The sequence below is a fragment of the Hemiscyllium ocellatum genome, chromosome 4 (genome assembly GCF_020745735.1).
Source record: "Hemiscyllium ocellatum isolate sHemOce1 chromosome 4, sHemOce1.pat.X.cur, whole genome shotgun sequence".
Taxonomy (NCBI): domain Eukaryota; kingdom Metazoa; phylum Chordata; class Chondrichthyes; order Orectolobiformes; family Hemiscylliidae; genus Hemiscyllium; species Hemiscyllium ocellatum.
The window spans coordinates 30,379,130-30,397,848 of record NC_083404.1 but is presented as its reverse complement, the minus strand read 5'-3'; the positions used below and the strand labels follow the sequence as shown (position 1 = coordinate 30,397,848).

Sequence of the window (18,719 nt, the reverse complement as noted above, 5' to 3'; positions counted from 1 at the left end):
CATATGCTTTTTTCCCCACATGTACCAAATCCTGTTTGGTTGTTGGTTTGCTCATGAGCTGGCGGATTGTCATGGCAAGCAAACTAACAAACGCATCCACAACCAAATTACACATTTTTGCAAAACCCTTACAAATCCTGTTTCTTCATTACCCTTAAGCTTAACTTATCAGCATACATAGCCTTTAAATTCACAAAATCAAAAATTCTAAAATTATCATTGCATTCATGACTTCATTCCTTTCATATCTCAAAAGGATGCTTTCCTCCAAATCTGGTCTGTTGCATACCCTACACACACTGCATCCTAGCAAGGGCAGTCATGTTTGCAACCATCTAAGCTTTACTTTTCTTCCTTATCCTTTCTTTTCCCCTCCCCCAATTGCCAGCTGTGGCTCAATTTGTAGCACTCTCACTTGAGTAAAGTGGTTGGGGTCTCAAGTTCCATTAAAGACATCTCAACATTTAAAAAAAATTAGATGAGTACTTTAATGCAATACTGAAAGAGGTCTGGTGGAAGGTCAGATACAATTTCAAACTCAGGCTTGCCTGCTCCCTCAAGTGGTCAAAAAATGTTTATTCCTCAAGCAACCTGGCTAAACATTTGGTTGTCACCACATTTCAGGCAGTAAGTTATGCAACAAATACCAGCATTTCTGGACATCCCAATGTCAGGAAAAATATTGTATGAATCAAAGTTCCTTCTTAATGCTCCTGCACTGTATCCTAGATCATTTTTCAATCTTAAAAAGAAAACAATTTTACTTCTGAATTTTCTATTCTGTACACTAAAATCAATCAAGGTAAAGAATGATCTCTCCTCCACTTCCCAGTGTTTGACTCTCCAATATCTCCCACATGATCAACATATGAGGCAAGGATTTGGTAGCTACTGCTTCAAAAGGATCTAACAGAGCACTTCTGAAAAGAATTTCTCTCTCTTAGCAAACACCAAAGTTGCCCATGGAATTATCCTTGGTATCCTAATTGTTCCTCATTGTATAACTGTCCGTTAATGACATCACCCACAGGTACATGGCTACATTCCAGATTTGATCAAGGCTTTCATGGGAAGCGACCATCATGAGCAAGACTAACACTTGCTCCCAACCCAGAGTTGCTCAAGGTGATGGTGAACTGCCTTCCACATCTGGTGGGGCAAATCAGTGCTGTTGTACCTTCATTTCTCAAACATATAATCATTACCATATTAACTGAATGGAGTCATATGAGAAACATAACTTCATCAGGATTAACTAAAGGTAATATTCTTGGCCCCACCAAAACATTTGTTTTGCTACCACTGGTACTTCGTTTGACTCAGAGCTGTGCAAATTCTTTCAAACATCAAGATTGCATATTTTCACATCAAAGCCTGCCTCCATTCTACTGTAGTCCATTGCCAGTGAAGCTTTTGCCACTTCCTAATCCAATAATTCCAATGCTTCAATTAACAGCCTGCATAATTCTAGTACATCAAAATGCACTGTTCATTACCTGTTCTGCAGTAAGTTCTGTTCAGGAATGACTTTTACCATCACAGAAGGTGAATAATTTATTGAAAACATAGAACACATTTTCTCCATGGTTTTAAGTCCTCACAGACTTCACTCTGTCCTGCTACTAATATCACATACATACTTGTCATTTTTCCTGTTCACTATCTTCTGACTCTGGCTTTCATGTCACATAATACCTCCTCCTACCCAGTGCTTCATGAATGATAGCATGTCATCGTCTAAGTGGATATTACCTCTTTTAATCTAAATCCCTAACTCTACTTTTGTCCTCAATTAAAATTCATCTCAAATCTCATTTGTTACATTTCAAGATTTTTTTGATTATGCTTCCCAGAAAGGATTACAAAAAAGCTATTTTTTTTTCCTTAGAATGCGATGTATATTTCAGGTTTTAAGAGATCACAATGAAGGATTCTTAATCTGATGAATAGGAAGTAATTTTCTTTAGGCACTAAACAAAACATGGTTTGTTAGTCAGTGTGGATTGTCACAAAAAACTCTAATCCCTACTTGCGTAACAAGATAGAAAGAAATGATGTTGCATCTGCTAGAAAAGATGCTATGTTTGGAAAGGCCAGAAAAAGCAGCTCTTGATCAGAATTCAGAGCAGTCAATTTAACAAGACAAGTTACTGAAGAACGCAGTATAATATTTTCATTATTTTTAAGTCACTGAATAAAAATTATTTGTACAGACTGAATATGGTGAATTTGATCATAGCCACTGCTCCAGATATCCATGTCAAGGTGACGTAAAACACTTCAAAGACTCATCCAAGGCAAAGGACAAATTATATCACGTGGTAGAATTCCATATTGCAATTGGGCTCGGAGAAAATAAGCTGTTCTTGAATGTCCTGCTGAACTTATTGGCAACTACCTTTTTTTTAGTCCTAGTTATGATCACCACTCGGCAAATGAAAATATCTTTCATCATCTTAAATGATCCCTCAAGGTCATTGCTCAAATCTTCTCTAGAAAAGAGAAAATAAGTCAGCTTGTTCAATATTTCATCACAGGTATAAAGTCTCAGCTCTGGGACATTCTTGGTAAATATCTTTTATACCCTCTCCAGTACCTAGATAATAACTTGACAATATGGAGACCAGAGCTGTTTATAATAATGTGCTCCAAACAAATTTTAATCTTGCTGCTTCTCAATTTTATCCTTTTCGAGAGCCATTTTATTTTAAAGTGGCATTATTAACCTACATTGCTACTGCTACTGATTGAAGTCTCTGGAACCCTGAATCCTTCTCCCTTAGATTCACATTTTCCAAGTATTAAATGACTTCCTTAATCATTTCCCCCCGCTTCCCTCTTTGTGAGGTGTTACACTGAACCTCCTTTGAAATTAAGTAGCCAGCCTGCAAGTATATTATGCTTGTTTACATTCTTGAAAGAATTTGAAACAGTTAAAGCACAATCTTCCATTTTTGAAACCTGTGCTGACTACTCATTATATTTTCAGTTTCTTGATGTTTTCTACTACATCTTTGAATAAAGATCCACTACTTTTCCTTCCTTTTCTTATAGAACTGGTCTATAATTTCTTAGACTTATTCTATGGATAATAGTAGCGATGCCAAAGAATGTTGTTCCAGACCCAGTTTTTCCCATGAGCTTAATAATGGATCATTGAATGGCAAATGACGACATTGGTAAAAACGTGAGCTTTCACACCAGTAATCTTAGGGAATTATAAAACCCTGATATATAACTACTTTTTACATTTTTATAAATTTTTACATTTAAATGTGCAACTAACACTCATCAGCATAATGCAAGTATGGGGTAAAATACAGAAAGTGTGTCCAAACTGTAAAGCATCTATAAAATTGCTGTGGTGAATAGAAATTTCAGTCAGAAATGCTGTTTCTACAGGGACCCATTTTAAAAGCTGGCATAAACCCATGTTTAAAAGCTACATACACAACTATGGCCTCCATCAGTATGTTCACTGCTACAAATTTTCAACTTGAGTTTCATATTGGGCAAAAAAGTTCTATTACAAGGTAGCAGATTAGGTGTGCATACTTCTTCCTGAAGTTTGGGCTCAACAGTTTATACTGCTTCTAACACTAATTATGGGAAAATAACTCAAATTTCATCTGTTAACATGGTCAATACAATGATAAAAATATAATGGTAAATTTATGCCAGAATCTAAAAGTTTTGTACACTTCAAATTCACAAAAAACAGACTTTATTTTTACCATTTATTTGAATATAGCACATGTTCTAACACAGAACCAGCACAACTATGGATATCAACAAAAATACCAAAACTGTTAGCAAAAGTGAATGCAGTGGACTACATGACTGACCCTAACAATATGAAATCAAAACTAAGATCTAAACTTGAATCTACAGGACATATGCCTTATGTCACCATAATTAAAAAAAAACTAAGCAGTTTATTGGAATTCTGGCCCATGCATTGTGTAATGTAGTCAGCACACCACTTAAACAAGAATAGCAGCATAATTGGAATGACCTGCAGTCTAGCTCAAATGCAACAAGCAAAACGATGTCCTGTCACGTTTTAACTAGATTTTGCTGGATGCGCACTGGAAAAACAGATCCATACAATAATCTTTAGTGGAATTTATGAAAATGATAGCCTTTATGTCAGTACTTGCAGTACAAGTGCATCAGTTGCATGTTGTGTCCTGACATCTCAAGAAAAATGCAGCAAATGCTTTATAATTCTGGCTCAAATTAAAATAATGTTCCTGTTTACCCACCAGACATCCAGAGAGGAGTTGAAAATGCAAACTGGAATCCAAATAAGCGTACAGCTTCCTGTATTATTGAGTGGTCAAATTAGCAGGTCAAAATCTTTACTGACAGTGATTGCAAAACAGGTCTTAAAAGAGTCTCTTGACCGCGCAAGAATACTGGTTTTGTGAAATATCACTGCAAGATCAAATAATAAAGAAAGTGATTGAATGCATCCTCCACGCATACTGTGTTACTCTGTATAAAACAAACTGTATGCCTAAATCCCCCCCAGAAACTAACATTTTTAGGTATAATTGAGTAAATGTGTTATTAGATGACAGAGGATGTCAAGTGAACATTACAGTTCTTCTCTTAATACTGCAAGGGATTTTTAATGCACACATGAACACAGAAGAGACCTTTATCTAATGTCTGATTCAAAAGATAGGACTTCTAACAATGTAGCATTCTCTTATGTTGGCCCAGATGTGTGTTCAAGTCCTGAAGTGGGGTACAGTTTCTACTTACAACTTTTTGACTTACGATATGACAGCATTACCAAGTTAAATCAAGCAAAATAAATTACAAAGACACATGGAGTCACATAGAGAGGTTAGTTTATACATCCAAAAAGCTGAGGATTAACATGACTCATGAAGGAAAGCTCAACCCCAAGGAGAGAATTGAATCACTTGCAATGAAACAAGGCAGGAACTATGAAAGGGCTAAACAAAAAAGGTGCAAATGAAATAAATGGAAGACACTTACATAAATACCCATGAAACAGAGACAGGGATAGGGACAGCGGCAGGGCGGGAGGCACAGAGCAAGAACGCGAGAGAACAGACACAGACAAGGCCAGAGTGTGTGTGGTGATTTTTTTTGGGGGGCGGCGGAGAGGAGGAGAGAGGAGGAGGAATACCTTGCTTAAGAGGAAATTCATCCAGTCATGAGGCACTGAATTTGTTCAACATTTGACTTGAGAAACCGTTTGACTTGGATACAATTTGTATGTACCAGTGATTTTTTTTTCCACTGTCTACCACCAGTGTTGTTTAGACCACAGTATGCTTTATTTGAAAAATTCTACAGACTAAGTTGAGTTTGGTGTACAGAATGTGGAGACACACTGAAGATACATTTACACACCAGGCCCTTTTATTATTGGACATGAGACAACAGAAAATGGGAGAAGCCAACAGAAAGCAGAGTTATCACTGACCTATTCCTATACTGGAATTGCCCTGAGTTTTATGTTGAGAAAGCTGCAAGCCTTGAGGTGTGTTGCTCCTGCTGTCATCCATGCCTAAAGCAGAATCCTTACGAGGAACTTTAGGTGCTGCATCATCACTAATTCCAGACTGTTTCTGTCTTCGCCGCTTTTTGCTCCATAATTCATGGCAATCTTGCCAATGTGGTAGGCTGCAAAAAGGCAACATTCTTACAGTTAGCACAATAAACACTGGCAGTTACATGTGTTCTTCATCAGCCTTGTTCAAATTTCTGTAATCGGAGATTGCTGATCCTAACTAATACTGCTTCAGGCACTTAGCCCCACTACAAATCTCTTGCTTATAATGGAGATACAAAATAACTCTTTCCAAAAAAATGCTTACTATATCTATAAAGCATATTTTGCTTCGTAGAGGAGGCAATAGGAACAGGTTTAAGGTGATCAATTCATGACAGTGGAGACAAAGGTACTGATTCGGACCTGTACTAATATATTCAAAGTTGCAGCAAAGCAACTTCAATTGCAGACAGAGATAGATAATAAAAATACAGTTTTAAAAATGGATTTGATGCCTTTCAAAGAAAACAGGTGCAACAAGTTGAATTGATCTACTGGACTGGTTTGTCCATAATCCCTTTGGAGAAATCAACATTAGAGTTTCTAGACATTTGCTTGCCTCTAATACCACCAATAGTTAGTTATTTGGTTGGGTAGCTTGGGTTGTGGACCACATTCTATCTGCCTGCCCCAAAGTGGGGAGAAAAATATTAAGAAAGGGAGTACCATATGCAAAGACAGGTGTACTTTCAAAAGGAAGGTACTAATTGTCCTTTCACTGTTTTTTCCAGGAACTATGACCATTTCTCTACCACTCTACAATCCGCATATTCACAACAGAAGGGAAAGAAATCAGAGGTCAACAAACTGTCGATTGGGAAGAAAATTTAGATCAGAACAGGGAGCAGCAGTAGACAGCCCCTGACCAAAGTTCTGTCTATACCAACTATTTGCCTGCTTAACACACTACAAATTCAACACTTAATAAAAAAAGTGTCAAAAATAAAACCATAGAAAGGTTTTCACAAAACAGAATTTAGCCATTTAGTCCATGCCTGCAATGACTCAATAAACCAAATCACCAATGCTAATCCCACTTAGCAGCGTTTGGTCTGGAGCCTGGCAGATTATAGCCTTTCAGGTACAGATCCAGATTCCTTTTAGATGAGTTGACACATTCAGGCTCCACCACCAAACTGGGCAGTGAATTCTTGACAGCCATTATCCTTTAAGTGAAAACATTTGTATCATTTCTGCATTAATCCTTTCGCTAATCATCTTAAATCTGCACCCTCTGCTAACTGATTTTGCTGCTAGGGAAAACATGCCTTCTCTCTGAACTGCATCAAAGTTCTTCATTACTTTGTACACCTCAGTCTCCTCTGCTCTACGGATAGGCGAGGGTTGTTATCCTATCTTTCTGCATAACTGTGATTTTCAAGATCCAACAACATTCTTCTAAATCTCCCATACTTTCTCTAGAGCGATTATGGTCCTTCCTGTAATATGGTGACTAAAACTACACTCAAAACTCCAGTTGTGGCCTTACTAGTGTCTTGTAGTTCAAGGATTACATTCCTAATTTTGCCCAATAAAGGAAAACATTCCAAATGCCTCTTTTAACAACTTATCCATTTATCCTACCATCTTAAGGAATCTTTGGACAGGCACTTTTATGGTCTCTCATTTCCTTTTATCTCACTCAATAGCCTCTTGTTCACTGTGTAATCCCTTGCTTAGTTTGCCTCCCACAAATGCAAAAGCTCCTACTTCTTCAGATTAAATTTGATTTGCCACTTTTCTGACCACATAAAATCTTTCTCCAATCGATAATCATCCTCTTCCTGATCATCTATCAGGCCAGTTTTTGTGTTCCCTGCAAATTTTCCAATTATGTCTCCTACATTTAAGTGTAAATAAGCCCTGATACTAAACCAATTTTGGATTCAACTCGCCATATTCACTGCATCCCATGACTTTAATTTTTCTGACTAGTCTTCCGTGTCAAATGCCTAATTAAAATCCATGTCGACCAATTGCATTACAATACTAAATGAAACCATGCTGAGTATTCCTGATTGATCTATGGCTGTTCATTTAACAGTTAATCCTTTCTTTCAATATTGACTTAAGTAATTTTCTCCACCATTGACGTCGGACCGACCAGTCTATAGTTATTTAGCCTATCCCTTGCACCTTCTTTAAATAATGCTGGCAGAACTCCAGTCCACTGGTATCTCATAAGGATTGGAAAATGATCCTCAGAGCAGCTGTTAGTTCCTCCCTGGCTTCCTTTAGCAGCCAACTAAGTTGCAGTGTCGAGTAGGTTGAATGAATCAGAGCACTTCTCAACTGGCATTTACTGCACTGGAGTGGTAAAAATTGATACAAACTAGATAGGCCTTTTTTTTCCATCTTAGAAATTCTCAAATAATACTATTAACGTGCTTAGCATTTTGATGGCAACTTACTCGGGTGGAGGCATTTTTGTAGGATCCACTTCTCTCAGGAAATCAGACTGAAGGGCATGTTCAGCAGTGCAGCGTTTACTGGGATCCAAAGCTAACATGTGATCAAAGAGATCCAGAGCAGTTGCTGGAATACTGGAAAAAACACAATTGCAAGTGGAAAAGTAACCCAAACCTCAATCTTCAGAAATCTCAGACCCAAACACACAGCTTATATGTATATTACTGATTCTACTGGAAACAAAAGCACAAAGGGTGGTACCTCCCAACTTATGAAAGCACCAAAAAAAAAATAAAAACACGTGGATACACTATGCTCGTGGGTAATTAAATAGGATTCAAACTCTCCTTTGAAAGGATGAATCTTAACAACAAGCACCAGGAATGCATCCACACTAATTAAACCAGAGGATTTCACACAAAAGAACAAAAATGTTAAGGGAGCTTAAAAGGTGACAACTTATGGCATTCAGTGCAATGATCAGGTATTTGTGCAGGTAATCTTTCTCTGATATAAAAAGAGAAAGGGATGAGAAGGTTGCACGGCTGGCAGCCTTATTGAGGCAGAAACAGAGCTAATGCTTAATTTCAGTATGACTCTTCTATGGAACTGAAAGGAGCTGGGAAATAATTGTTTTACATTAGTGACAGAGGGGAGAAGTGAAACAGATGATGGCCATACCCATTGCAAAGACAAAAGCAATGATAGTAAAGGAGTGAGATTTGGAAAACGGGTGAAAACACGAGCTGTAAAAAAGTGTCCACTCTGCTGAAGGCACAGCCAGCAATTCACAATCAAGGCATGGCCAGGGGAGGTTGGCGCATGTAAAAAAAAGTGGTATACAGAGCTCATATTCTGAAATTGTGGAATTCAATACAGCAGTACAATACATCAGTGAAGTACTAAGCAGAAAATATGGCTCTATTCTTCTAACTTGTGCTGATTTCATTGGAATAATATAGTCATCCCCAAGACGGAAATCTCAATGAGAGCAAATGGGAATTATTGAAATGACAAGCACATAGAAGGCCTGGGTTATTCTTATGTTAGAGCAGAGATGTTTCATAATGCAGTCACCCAATTTCTACTAATTGAAAGTATAAGTAGAATGCTACTACACTGGATCACGCATTTGGGGGCCTGGTCAGCCAGGAGGGTGAAGATGAGTGGTCAAGTGTTATACCTCTTCTGATTGCAAGGCAAGTGCCATGGGTGAGTGAGAAAGTCTTGGAAGCGATGGGAGAGTGAACCAGTGTCACAGAGGGTGATACTGCAAAATGCAGATAATAGAGAGAGATGAGTAAGATATGTTTAGTAGTGGTATACTGAAGTTGGCTGAAATAGCAGAAAATGATCCTTTGACTACAGAGACTAGTGCAGAAAGGGATAGGGGTAGGGCAAAAGTGCATGAGATAGGTCAGGCCCTGTCGAGGACCCTGTTACCCATGGTGGTGGGAAAACAGAAAAATCCTCAGTTGAGGATAAAAGAGAACATGTCAGAGACACCACAGTAGAAGCTGGCATCATTGGAACAATGTAATAGAAAGGGGCAAAAGAGAATGGGAACCTGGCAGGAAGCAAGTTAACAGCAAATACAAGATAACTGTGAAGGGTGTGATTTTGCAATGAATTATTCATGAAAAGCATAGCCCAAAAAACAGCAGAAAGAAGTGTCAGAGATGGACCAAGTGGAAGGAGGATTGAAATTGGAAGAAAACTGATTAACTTTTTCAATTCCAGGCAAAAACAGGAAGTAGTTTTGCTGACATTATCAATATAATAGACAAATATTTGTGGGCACATTTCCCCCCCCCCACACCATGGTGAAGAGGTGGCAGCTAGGGTCCAAACTCATGTAAAGCTTTCAAAAGAACCACAACTAGAATTAAGATAGTAAGAATGATGTTCAAGGTAGGAACAGGCTGAAATGATAAGTCTGCCAGACTTGTGGATTTTGGGAAGGAGGTAATAGCAGATAGAGTTGGATTAGGAGACAATGAGGTGGGAAAATATTTAGAGGAGACGAGATCAGTGACAATCCTGGAAACAACATCTTATAATTCAGGGATAGGGTCGTAAGCCCAGTGAAGACAGGAGGAAGTGCCTAAAATTTAGTGCTCAGTTTCTGCAAGGTAGAACAATCACTGTCTTTTAGATTAGTCAAGAACATGTATGAACTGAATTGATTATAGGTTTGAGGATATTTAACCATCTTCTCAACTGGAAATAAATCAGACTTTAATTTCTAAAATAAATCTAATCTGGATTAGAATCAGTCTCCTGCTAAGGGGAAATGGAAAAAATGGAATGAAAAACATTTGTTTCCAAAGTTCTGGTCTCATTTTACCTTGCAGGCTGGATTTTCTCTCAGATTCACTAAAAACCTAACCAAGCTTCCTAATTAAGTGAGCAATATTAAGTCCTTCCTTATATCACTAGAGTTAGTCTCTAAAACACAACAGGAAATTGGCATCTGTTATTTCATCCACACTACCTCTTCAAATCTGCTATAATCACATTTCTCTAGCCTATTCCATATCTTTACATTTCTGCCTTTCAAAATACTTAACCCACCCCTTATAAACAATATCGGTTACATTTTAAACAGCTACCTGTGGCAAACCAATCCATATTTCAGGAAATTTTAAGGAATATCTAACTTGCCTCTTCAGTCTTCTAATATCCCTCAATCTAACCACCTTCATCACAGATTCACCATCTCATTGAAACTATTACTATCTATCCTTTAAATCCTTCTATAATTTTGAAGCTTTCTAGAAGATCTTTCCTTAAGCCACTTAAACCTTTCTTAAGCAATAATTTTTACTTCTGATACCTAATTCAAGGTGGTTCTCTTAGGTGCACAGTGGAATGAACAGGATTAACAAAGACTGCACCAATAATCTCCCAGATTCCGAAGTGTGTCTTCAGTAGTATACTTACAAAGAATATTCTTCTCTTAATCTTCTGCGATACTGTTTCTTTGGTTTCATGGTATGGAAATAAGGTAGTTTAATCACGTCAGGCCACACTGCTGGACACGGGCTACCACAGATTCGGCTATTGGAAAAATATGAAACAAGTTGAACACTAACAACTGTTTTTCTGTAGGTGGTATTATTTTCATATTAGGTTTCCCAACCTTGGCTTATCTAAAGTTTGCATTTGTATTTAAATCCCAAGTACCACTTCACCAACATTAAGAAACCAACAAGTATAACATGGCTGGCAAAAACTTTTCCATTTTGTCTTGGTAAGATAAAGTCTTACATGCCCAGGAGGTTTAAATTAAAGTGCCTGTGATCTAGTTGACAAGACCCTAACTTACAAGTTGTGGCCATTGAAGAACTAGACTGTGAACCACAATGCCTACAAATGTCAGGTGCGTTACGTAGCTTAACAGTGAAAAAGAGATCCCTTTGAGCAGAAACTAAACTGTGGTCTCATTATGTTGTTTTGAATGGCTGCATGGCAAATAATTGGTTGTGATGTAATTTGTTGTGCCCCAGCTATATTGTTACTAAATGACATTTCCACTTAATTCTCCTCACCAGAAGGAGCAGATCAACAGCTCAAACCAAAGAAACCAACAGATGGGAATTAGAGACCAATAAGAGGTGACATACATACTACCTCAGCCATGAACATGGCTCATTTAGAGCGATTTGCTTGGCCAATAATTTAATAGTCAGCCACATTTCCCACAGGTGAATATTCACTATTTGTTTTGAACATGACCAAGTGGTGTGGTTGACAATATGCAGCCTACCACCACCTTCTCAATGCAACTGGTGACAGGGAATTAGGCAATTGTCACTAAAAACTCTGATTGGTGTTGAGACATGATTATTGCTCAACTCTTTTTTGGGGAATTGTAAAATTTAATGTGTTGGGTTACCTTGCTCTGAATAATGTTGAAAATATGTCCTACCCATATCTGACAAATTCATTTATTAACATGATGGTAATTTGATAAACTATCATGCTTTGGTACATTTTAGCTGTAAGCATGTGCAATTGTATGGATTACAGCTTTTGGAAATGTTTGAAATCACACAGACTCATATATAAAGAACATGCAAGGACTGAGCAGGACATTTTCACAGGCACTTTAAGATTCTCATGAAATTGTGTGTTACAAAGTTTACATATGGTAGGTGTGTACTGCAGATGAGAAGTGCTAGTTTGGTTTCAGCAAATTTGGGAGCATTCATATTGAAACTGAATATTTAAACTAATGTTAACTGAAATTTTAAGATAGATATTTAAGCGAAATGGCGAGACAACTCCAGCAAGGAACTAACAATTTGACTTTTGCAGCTGTATTTTAATGTACTACAGGGGCTAATGCAAACTCATCCAGGACATGGTTATCCATGCATAAATATACCATCATAAAGGTTATGCCTCAGCTGTAGAAGGATGCTCAAGCTGTTAACAGTTTTAGCGGTATTCTCATTCTGGTATTTATTCACCAACAAGTACAAACAGAAGAAATCAGGAATCAAGAAATATAAGTGAACCGGAGCTCAAAGGTTACCATATAGGACGGTGCATAATGCAGAGCAAGCGAATTTCTTTTTAAAATGGCAGATATTAATTTGGAGTATTAACACTGATTGCAAATCTGAACACAAATTCTGAATATTAAAGGACATTTTAATAACAAGAGCACCTACCTGATCAACTCCAATTGAGCAAGTTCTTGATTTGCTTGGAAGATAGGCTTTTTAGTAAAAAGCTCGCCCAAAATACATCTGTATGAAATAAAATATTAGCTTTAAGAACCTACATGCATACCAGTGTTGAGTATCGACATGCAGAGTTGTTTATGAGATGACAGAACACTTCCTTCTGATTTCTTTTCTGACAGCCAATGCAGTGATTGTAATGAGGTAAACCAGGTGACTCTCATAATGAGCTTCCCTGATTGGATCAGGTTAACAGGCCCAGTAAGGGAGTTCTCCTGCTGACATATCAGCAGGGGTTCTACTCACTCTCAGAGCTGGAAGGGTCAGCGTCACGTATTATGCACATGTAAAGGGTGACTTGGTGACAGTGGCAACAAGAGTGGCACTAATGGTGTTACCATGCAAAATTGCCTACTAGCTGAAGCTCAACTGGATTTTAAACAGGCACTGCAAGTGACATTCTCATGAGAAAGTGTGGTGAGTGCAGTTTATGAGTTACAGGGTATACTAATGGAATTGGACACCCTCGCCAAACTGAGTGTGAGAAACATCACTTGAATGAAGACAATTGCACCGCCTCAATTGAGACATATCCTAGTTCAGCCCACAGCAAGAACCCAAAACAAAACCAAGCCTTGGCCGAACAGTTAAAAATTTTCTTGAGCATCCAAAAAGGCAGGCCACTGTAGTTGCTGTTGGAATGTGGGTTCTAGACAGCAAGGGAGTAATAGGCCTGAATTTAGTAAGAGAACTCAGACTTGTATCCAGGAGAGAGCACACTCTAAAGTCTACCTGTAGTTGGTTTGGAACAGAAATTGCTTAGCAACATCCAAATCAAAGCCAATCAAATTGAATGTCTGGTTAAATGGTCACCCAGTTCATAGTGGAACTAGTCTTGACCGAAATTCACTCCAACCCTCATGCTTGCATATGACCTCAGGCGGGGGGAGGGGAAGAGAGGATGCGGGGGGGAGAGGAAGGAGAGCGGAGGGGGGAGAGAGCGCGGAGGGGGGAGAGGGGGGGGAAGGTCAAGGGGAGGGGGGAGGGGAAGGTGAAGGGGAGGGGGAGGCGGGGAGAACAGGAGAGGCGGGGGGGGGGAGGTGGAGGATAAAATCTAGTACATGTTGCCAGTATCCAAGGCACAGTTGGTGGAACTAGGCAGAGTGCAAAAATACGCTGGAGAAGCTACAAGAAGAATGGGCTCTTTGAGTGGTGAAGATGTAGTGATTGGAACAGTGTCAGCCAACTGAATCTCTCAAAATAAGTTCCCTTATTGGGCTGTTAATCTGGTCAAATCAGGGAGTCCTAGTTGATAGGTATAAACCTGGGTATCAGGTGTTCTACTCATCAGTGCTAACTGGATCAGCATCATGTAAATAAAAGATTACTTGTTGATGGCATAAAGGCTTTTGTGCAGCTATTTCAGCCAACATGTACAAATCACTTACCCACAACTCCACACATCTATAGCTGGCGTATATCGCTCCTCTCCAAGCAAGAGTTCAGGTGGCCGATACCAGAGAGTAATAACCTTATTGGTGTATGGTCGACTAAAATAGTAATCAGAAAATATAAAAGAAGAATTAATGTCTCAAAATTTTAATAAATTGTGAATTAAGCACAACAGATGAAGGTTATAATGACAGAGAGAAATACATCCAATTCATGGCCAAAAAGGAAACTTTTCTGTTACCAGGACCTCTCAGCCACAATAAAATAAACCCACATTTGCTTCTTCCTCTTCCGCCCGTATTTCTGTAACCTCTTGTGTCTTTACGAACAGTGGTTGTTTCAACTTCCATCTGACATTTCACTGTTTCCCACCAGAAACCAAGGTTAAAACTATTAAGACTATTTCTTACAAGGATGAGTTTACACTTTCCAGTTCCCACAATTTTAAACTCCATAAAAATTCCAAATTCACTCAACATTAATACTGGCCCAACATCTAGACAGGACTTTCCACCTTGCGCTTTAACTGGGCTCAGAAGAGGGCTCCTCATATCCAGTAAACATTTTCTCTTTTGTGCATGCATAGCAGTTCCACTGATCTCACTTGTTTCAGTGTCTGCTTTATTTCCATTATTACTTTGAACTGTAGTCAATTTCCATTTTTAGTTCCATCAAATGTAGTTTTCTACATTATCCCCATTCTTGCATTTCCTTCAAATGTTTAAACGCAGAGGCACTTATAGTGTACTGTATACTGTCTCCTACTCGAAAACCATTTTCTCGTGGGGATCTTAGATTTTTAAAACTCAACAGTGACAATATGTAATCATAACTGCTCAATATGCTTCATCCTTCTTTTAAACTTGATTGTATCCTGCATTAAGAACCTTAACATTTTGCCTTGGTTTCTCAATTGGAAAACGTGTACAGCAAACCTTTTATTAACCGGAACCTACGAGGCCAGGAGTGTACCATTTGATCAAATATTCCAGTTGATCAAGAGGTCCACATAATCAATGTAAAAACACACACGGAGTAATAGAAACTTAATGTTCGGGGTATACACGCCTCCTTCCTACTGAAGGGCTCCTGCCCGAAACATCAATTCTTCTGTCCCCCAGTTGCTGCCTGACCTGCTGTGCATTTCCGGCACCACTCAAATCTTGAGTGTATACACATCAATGTTATACTTTATTTACCGCAAAAGCCACTTAAATAATCATGCAACTTTGTTTTAAATGACACTTAACAACAGAGAATCTATTCAATTGCACCCTCGACTAACTGCTCAGACATCTGAGAGATCACGGTAATACAGCAAACTTTCAATATTTGGAGGATGTAATTTTGGCTGGTTAATGGAGAATGGTGGTTCATAGGTTCCAGTTAAAACAAAGTTTGCTGTATTAATTTCTTTTCTTGCAAATACAATTTAGGATATATGTAACCAGTGAAAATTCCACTCTGAATGAAAGGAATACTGAAAACAATGGGCAGGCGAAAGAAAGCACATCATATCCACTTTGCTCAACATAATACTGGTAAATGATTTAGATATGGTGAAAATCTACAATTGCAGAAGGAAAAGTATAGACAAGTACATCGTCACCAATATTGCTCCAAATATGATGAGCAACTTGGTAACTACCTGATAGACAGCAGGAGGCTGGAAGAATACAGCAAGCTGCTGTGGAAGGACTGCCAAGAGGTGGAGAAGTCAACGTTTTGGGTATAACCCTCCTTCAGGGCTGGGGGAAAGAGTGTAAAGGAAGCTGTACATAGGGGCGGGTAAGGGATAGGTGAACACAGGTATAGGTTAGTCAATGGGAGGAATGAATCTGGTTGGTAGTTAGAAGGAAGCGTCAGAGGATTGGAAGGGAGAGGAAGGGTTGATATTGGAGAACTCAATGTTGAGTCTTCTGGGCTGTCACTATAGAAGATGAGGTATTGTTCCTCCAATTTACAGTCTGATTTGCTGTGGCATTAGAGGCGGCCAAGGATGGTCATGTCGGAGAGGGTATGGGAAGGAGAATTAAAATGGGCAATGACTGGCAGGTCAGCTCGGTCCCTACAGGCTCGATGAAACGTGCCCTAAATTTACATTTGGTCTCCTCGATGTACAGAACATCAGATACAGTAAACTAGGTTGGAGGAGAGGCAGGTAAACCTTTGTCTCACCTGGAAGGATTGACTGGGGCCCTGGATGGAGGTGGGGGGGTTGGTGTGCCAGCAGGGTTTTGCAATAAATTGCAGATTTATTGAAATCTCTTTTGAGTGGACACTGCTTGCAACTTTAATCCAGAACCATTTTTGATTTGGATTCTGGAACAATATGAAGTAGGATTCCCCAAAGAGCGCTGCCCCATACAGATGAGACGTGGAGTACAAATTCTGTGCACACGAATCATGATATATAAGTTTAATAGGGACCAATCAACCTTATTGGCACTTTTTAAAAAATCTTGCCTGGAGCAGATGATACTTTTCTCCCCGTCTTATAAATACTCAGACTGCTAAAGAGAACTAGGCGCATGGTAGAGCCAGTCTTGCATAGAACTCTTTTCTAGACAGATCAGAGACCTTTGAGTCCCCCTTTTATGCCAGCTAATCCAGTCTCATATTTTTTTCCTCATGTATTGCTTTCTTCAGACTTCCCCTGTACTTTCTACCTTCAGCTCGGTTCTCGTAATTTATTATGAACCTGATTTTATCACTTTCCACAAACTGTAAGATGAAATATTTTATATTGCTATATTTTTATAGGGTAAACGAAACACTCAAATCTGATATCAAGTTAAAAGAAATGTGTTAACTTTCTAGTTAAAAATAGCTTCCACATGTTGGCAATCCTGCTACCCAAACCTCCAATTAATCATCTATCCCACTCTGACCATCCTGGATATTGTGAACCATTCCTCCTGCTGTCACTCCAATTGAGAGCCTTGGCTGTCTCAAACTCCTGTTCCTACCACCTGATTGACCCATTCACTCTTCTGCTCCCAATTCACTCTGTCACTGAGCCCTACACTCGCCAAATTTCCCATGCCCCACCTCTCTCAATCAACTCTTCCCTTGCGGGCAAGGACTCAGCAGCAGAAAGAGGAAGATGGTACAACTTCAGTTTGATTCACAGAAGTTTATTTAAATAAAAAGTAATTACAGCCAACCCAATCTCTGCATCTTTAGGACATGAATTTTCATAACCCCCGAAGTTTCAGCTTCAGGTGAGATCTGAATCTAGAACAGAAACAAAAGCTCTGGAAAGGGAAATAATAAGCAAGAGAGTTGAACAAGAAGCGACAAGTGGGTGAGTCAGGAGTCTTAAGTTGAAGGATCACCAGCAAGAGCGTGAGTATGGTGCAATAGAGACCACAGGTTGAAAGGTCAGCAATACTAGATTGGTTAAGCAGGAAAGAGTGCTCCAAAATGGCAAACAGGTCATGCATCCCTTCATCAGACCTGGCAGGAAATGCTTTTAAAGTTAATCTTGCAATACTGAACAGGCAGAACCCATGAACTTGTTGACATCCAATCAAAAAGTTAAAAGGGAATTACTGCACACATCAATCACGTTGACAGATGAAACATGTTGGAGGGTCACATCCTGGAGAAGGTTCAAGCATTTTAAAGACAGTATGAAATGTTCAACTTAATAATATACAAACCTTTCCTCGGAATTGTACAGTCGAGCCAGTCCAAAGTCAGCAAGTTTTATCTGTCCCCTGGTGATAGAGAAAATTACATGTAATTCATGATACTTTTAAATCAACCTTTGGTCAGTTTAACAACATCTCTGGAATATGGTATGAGTACAATATCTTCAATACATCAACCATGCAACTCCATCATTAGGCAAATTATTTAACATTTTATAATCTAACTGTATAAGTTTAATACTACTCGGAAATACATTAAGGAAAGACAATAAAAATTATAGTCCTAGATACTGTAGAGTTTAGCGTGATCAGCATCTCTCGAAATCAGAATGATGAATGCACAATTAAAAGCCAAATTTAACAGATTTGGAGGAATCAAGGACATTTGATTGCATTTTAACAACTGATGCACTTAATGAACCATAACCATAGTAAGATCCTGATCTTTTAAATTGAGGCAAGCAAGCACAGAAGTAATTCCCCATCCAACTCTGTTTTGATTTAATCCCTGCCCTCCCCTTCACTGTGTGATCATGCAGCATTGCCCTGTGTGAAGGGCACTGCTTGTCACTGGCCACTTGGGTGTTTCTTTTCTTCCTGGTGGTGGAAATTGAATAAAGATTCCTACACCTCGTGTCTTTCATGGTGTCTCACACCTGCACACACACACAATGTGGGTGCTGGGGAAAAAGAAAACAAAAGCACAGAAATAATGCAGGAGCAATAAGTTCAAGAGAAAGGGAGGGGGGGGAGAAGGTAGAGATGAAGGAGGTAACCATTTCTTAGCTTGATGAAAGGAAGAGGGGGAAAAAGAATCACATAGACCAGTACACAGGCTAAAACGACAGTCAAACATACAAATTGCACTAGATATGTAAACAAAATTATTGGCTTTCACAAAGTGCTGAATATATCCCT

At 38.8% G+C, this 18,719-nt stretch overlaps 1 protein-coding gene across 1 annotated transcript in view; it reads right to left on the bottom strand.

Moving 5' to 3' along the window:
• Window positions 1-18,719, bottom strand: part of cdk13 (cyclin dependent kinase 13) — a 72,200-nt gene that overhangs the window by 21,176 nt on the left and 32,305 nt on the right. Inside the window, exons 7-12 of the mRNA XM_060822856.1 lie at window positions 17,811-17,867; window positions 14,142-14,243; window positions 12,682-12,759; window positions 10,946-11,062; window positions 8,005-8,136; window positions 5,465-5,664 (exon numbers count right to left, since the gene is read on the bottom strand). Coding sequence (XP_060678839.1) covers window positions 5,465-5,664; window positions 8,005-8,136; window positions 10,946-11,062; window positions 12,682-12,759; window positions 14,142-14,243; window positions 17,811-17,867 — 686 coding nt within the window. The remainder of the gene's footprint in view (window positions 1-5,464; window positions 5,665-8,004; window positions 8,137-10,945; window positions 11,063-12,681; window positions 12,760-14,141; window positions 14,244-17,810; window positions 17,868-18,719) is intronic.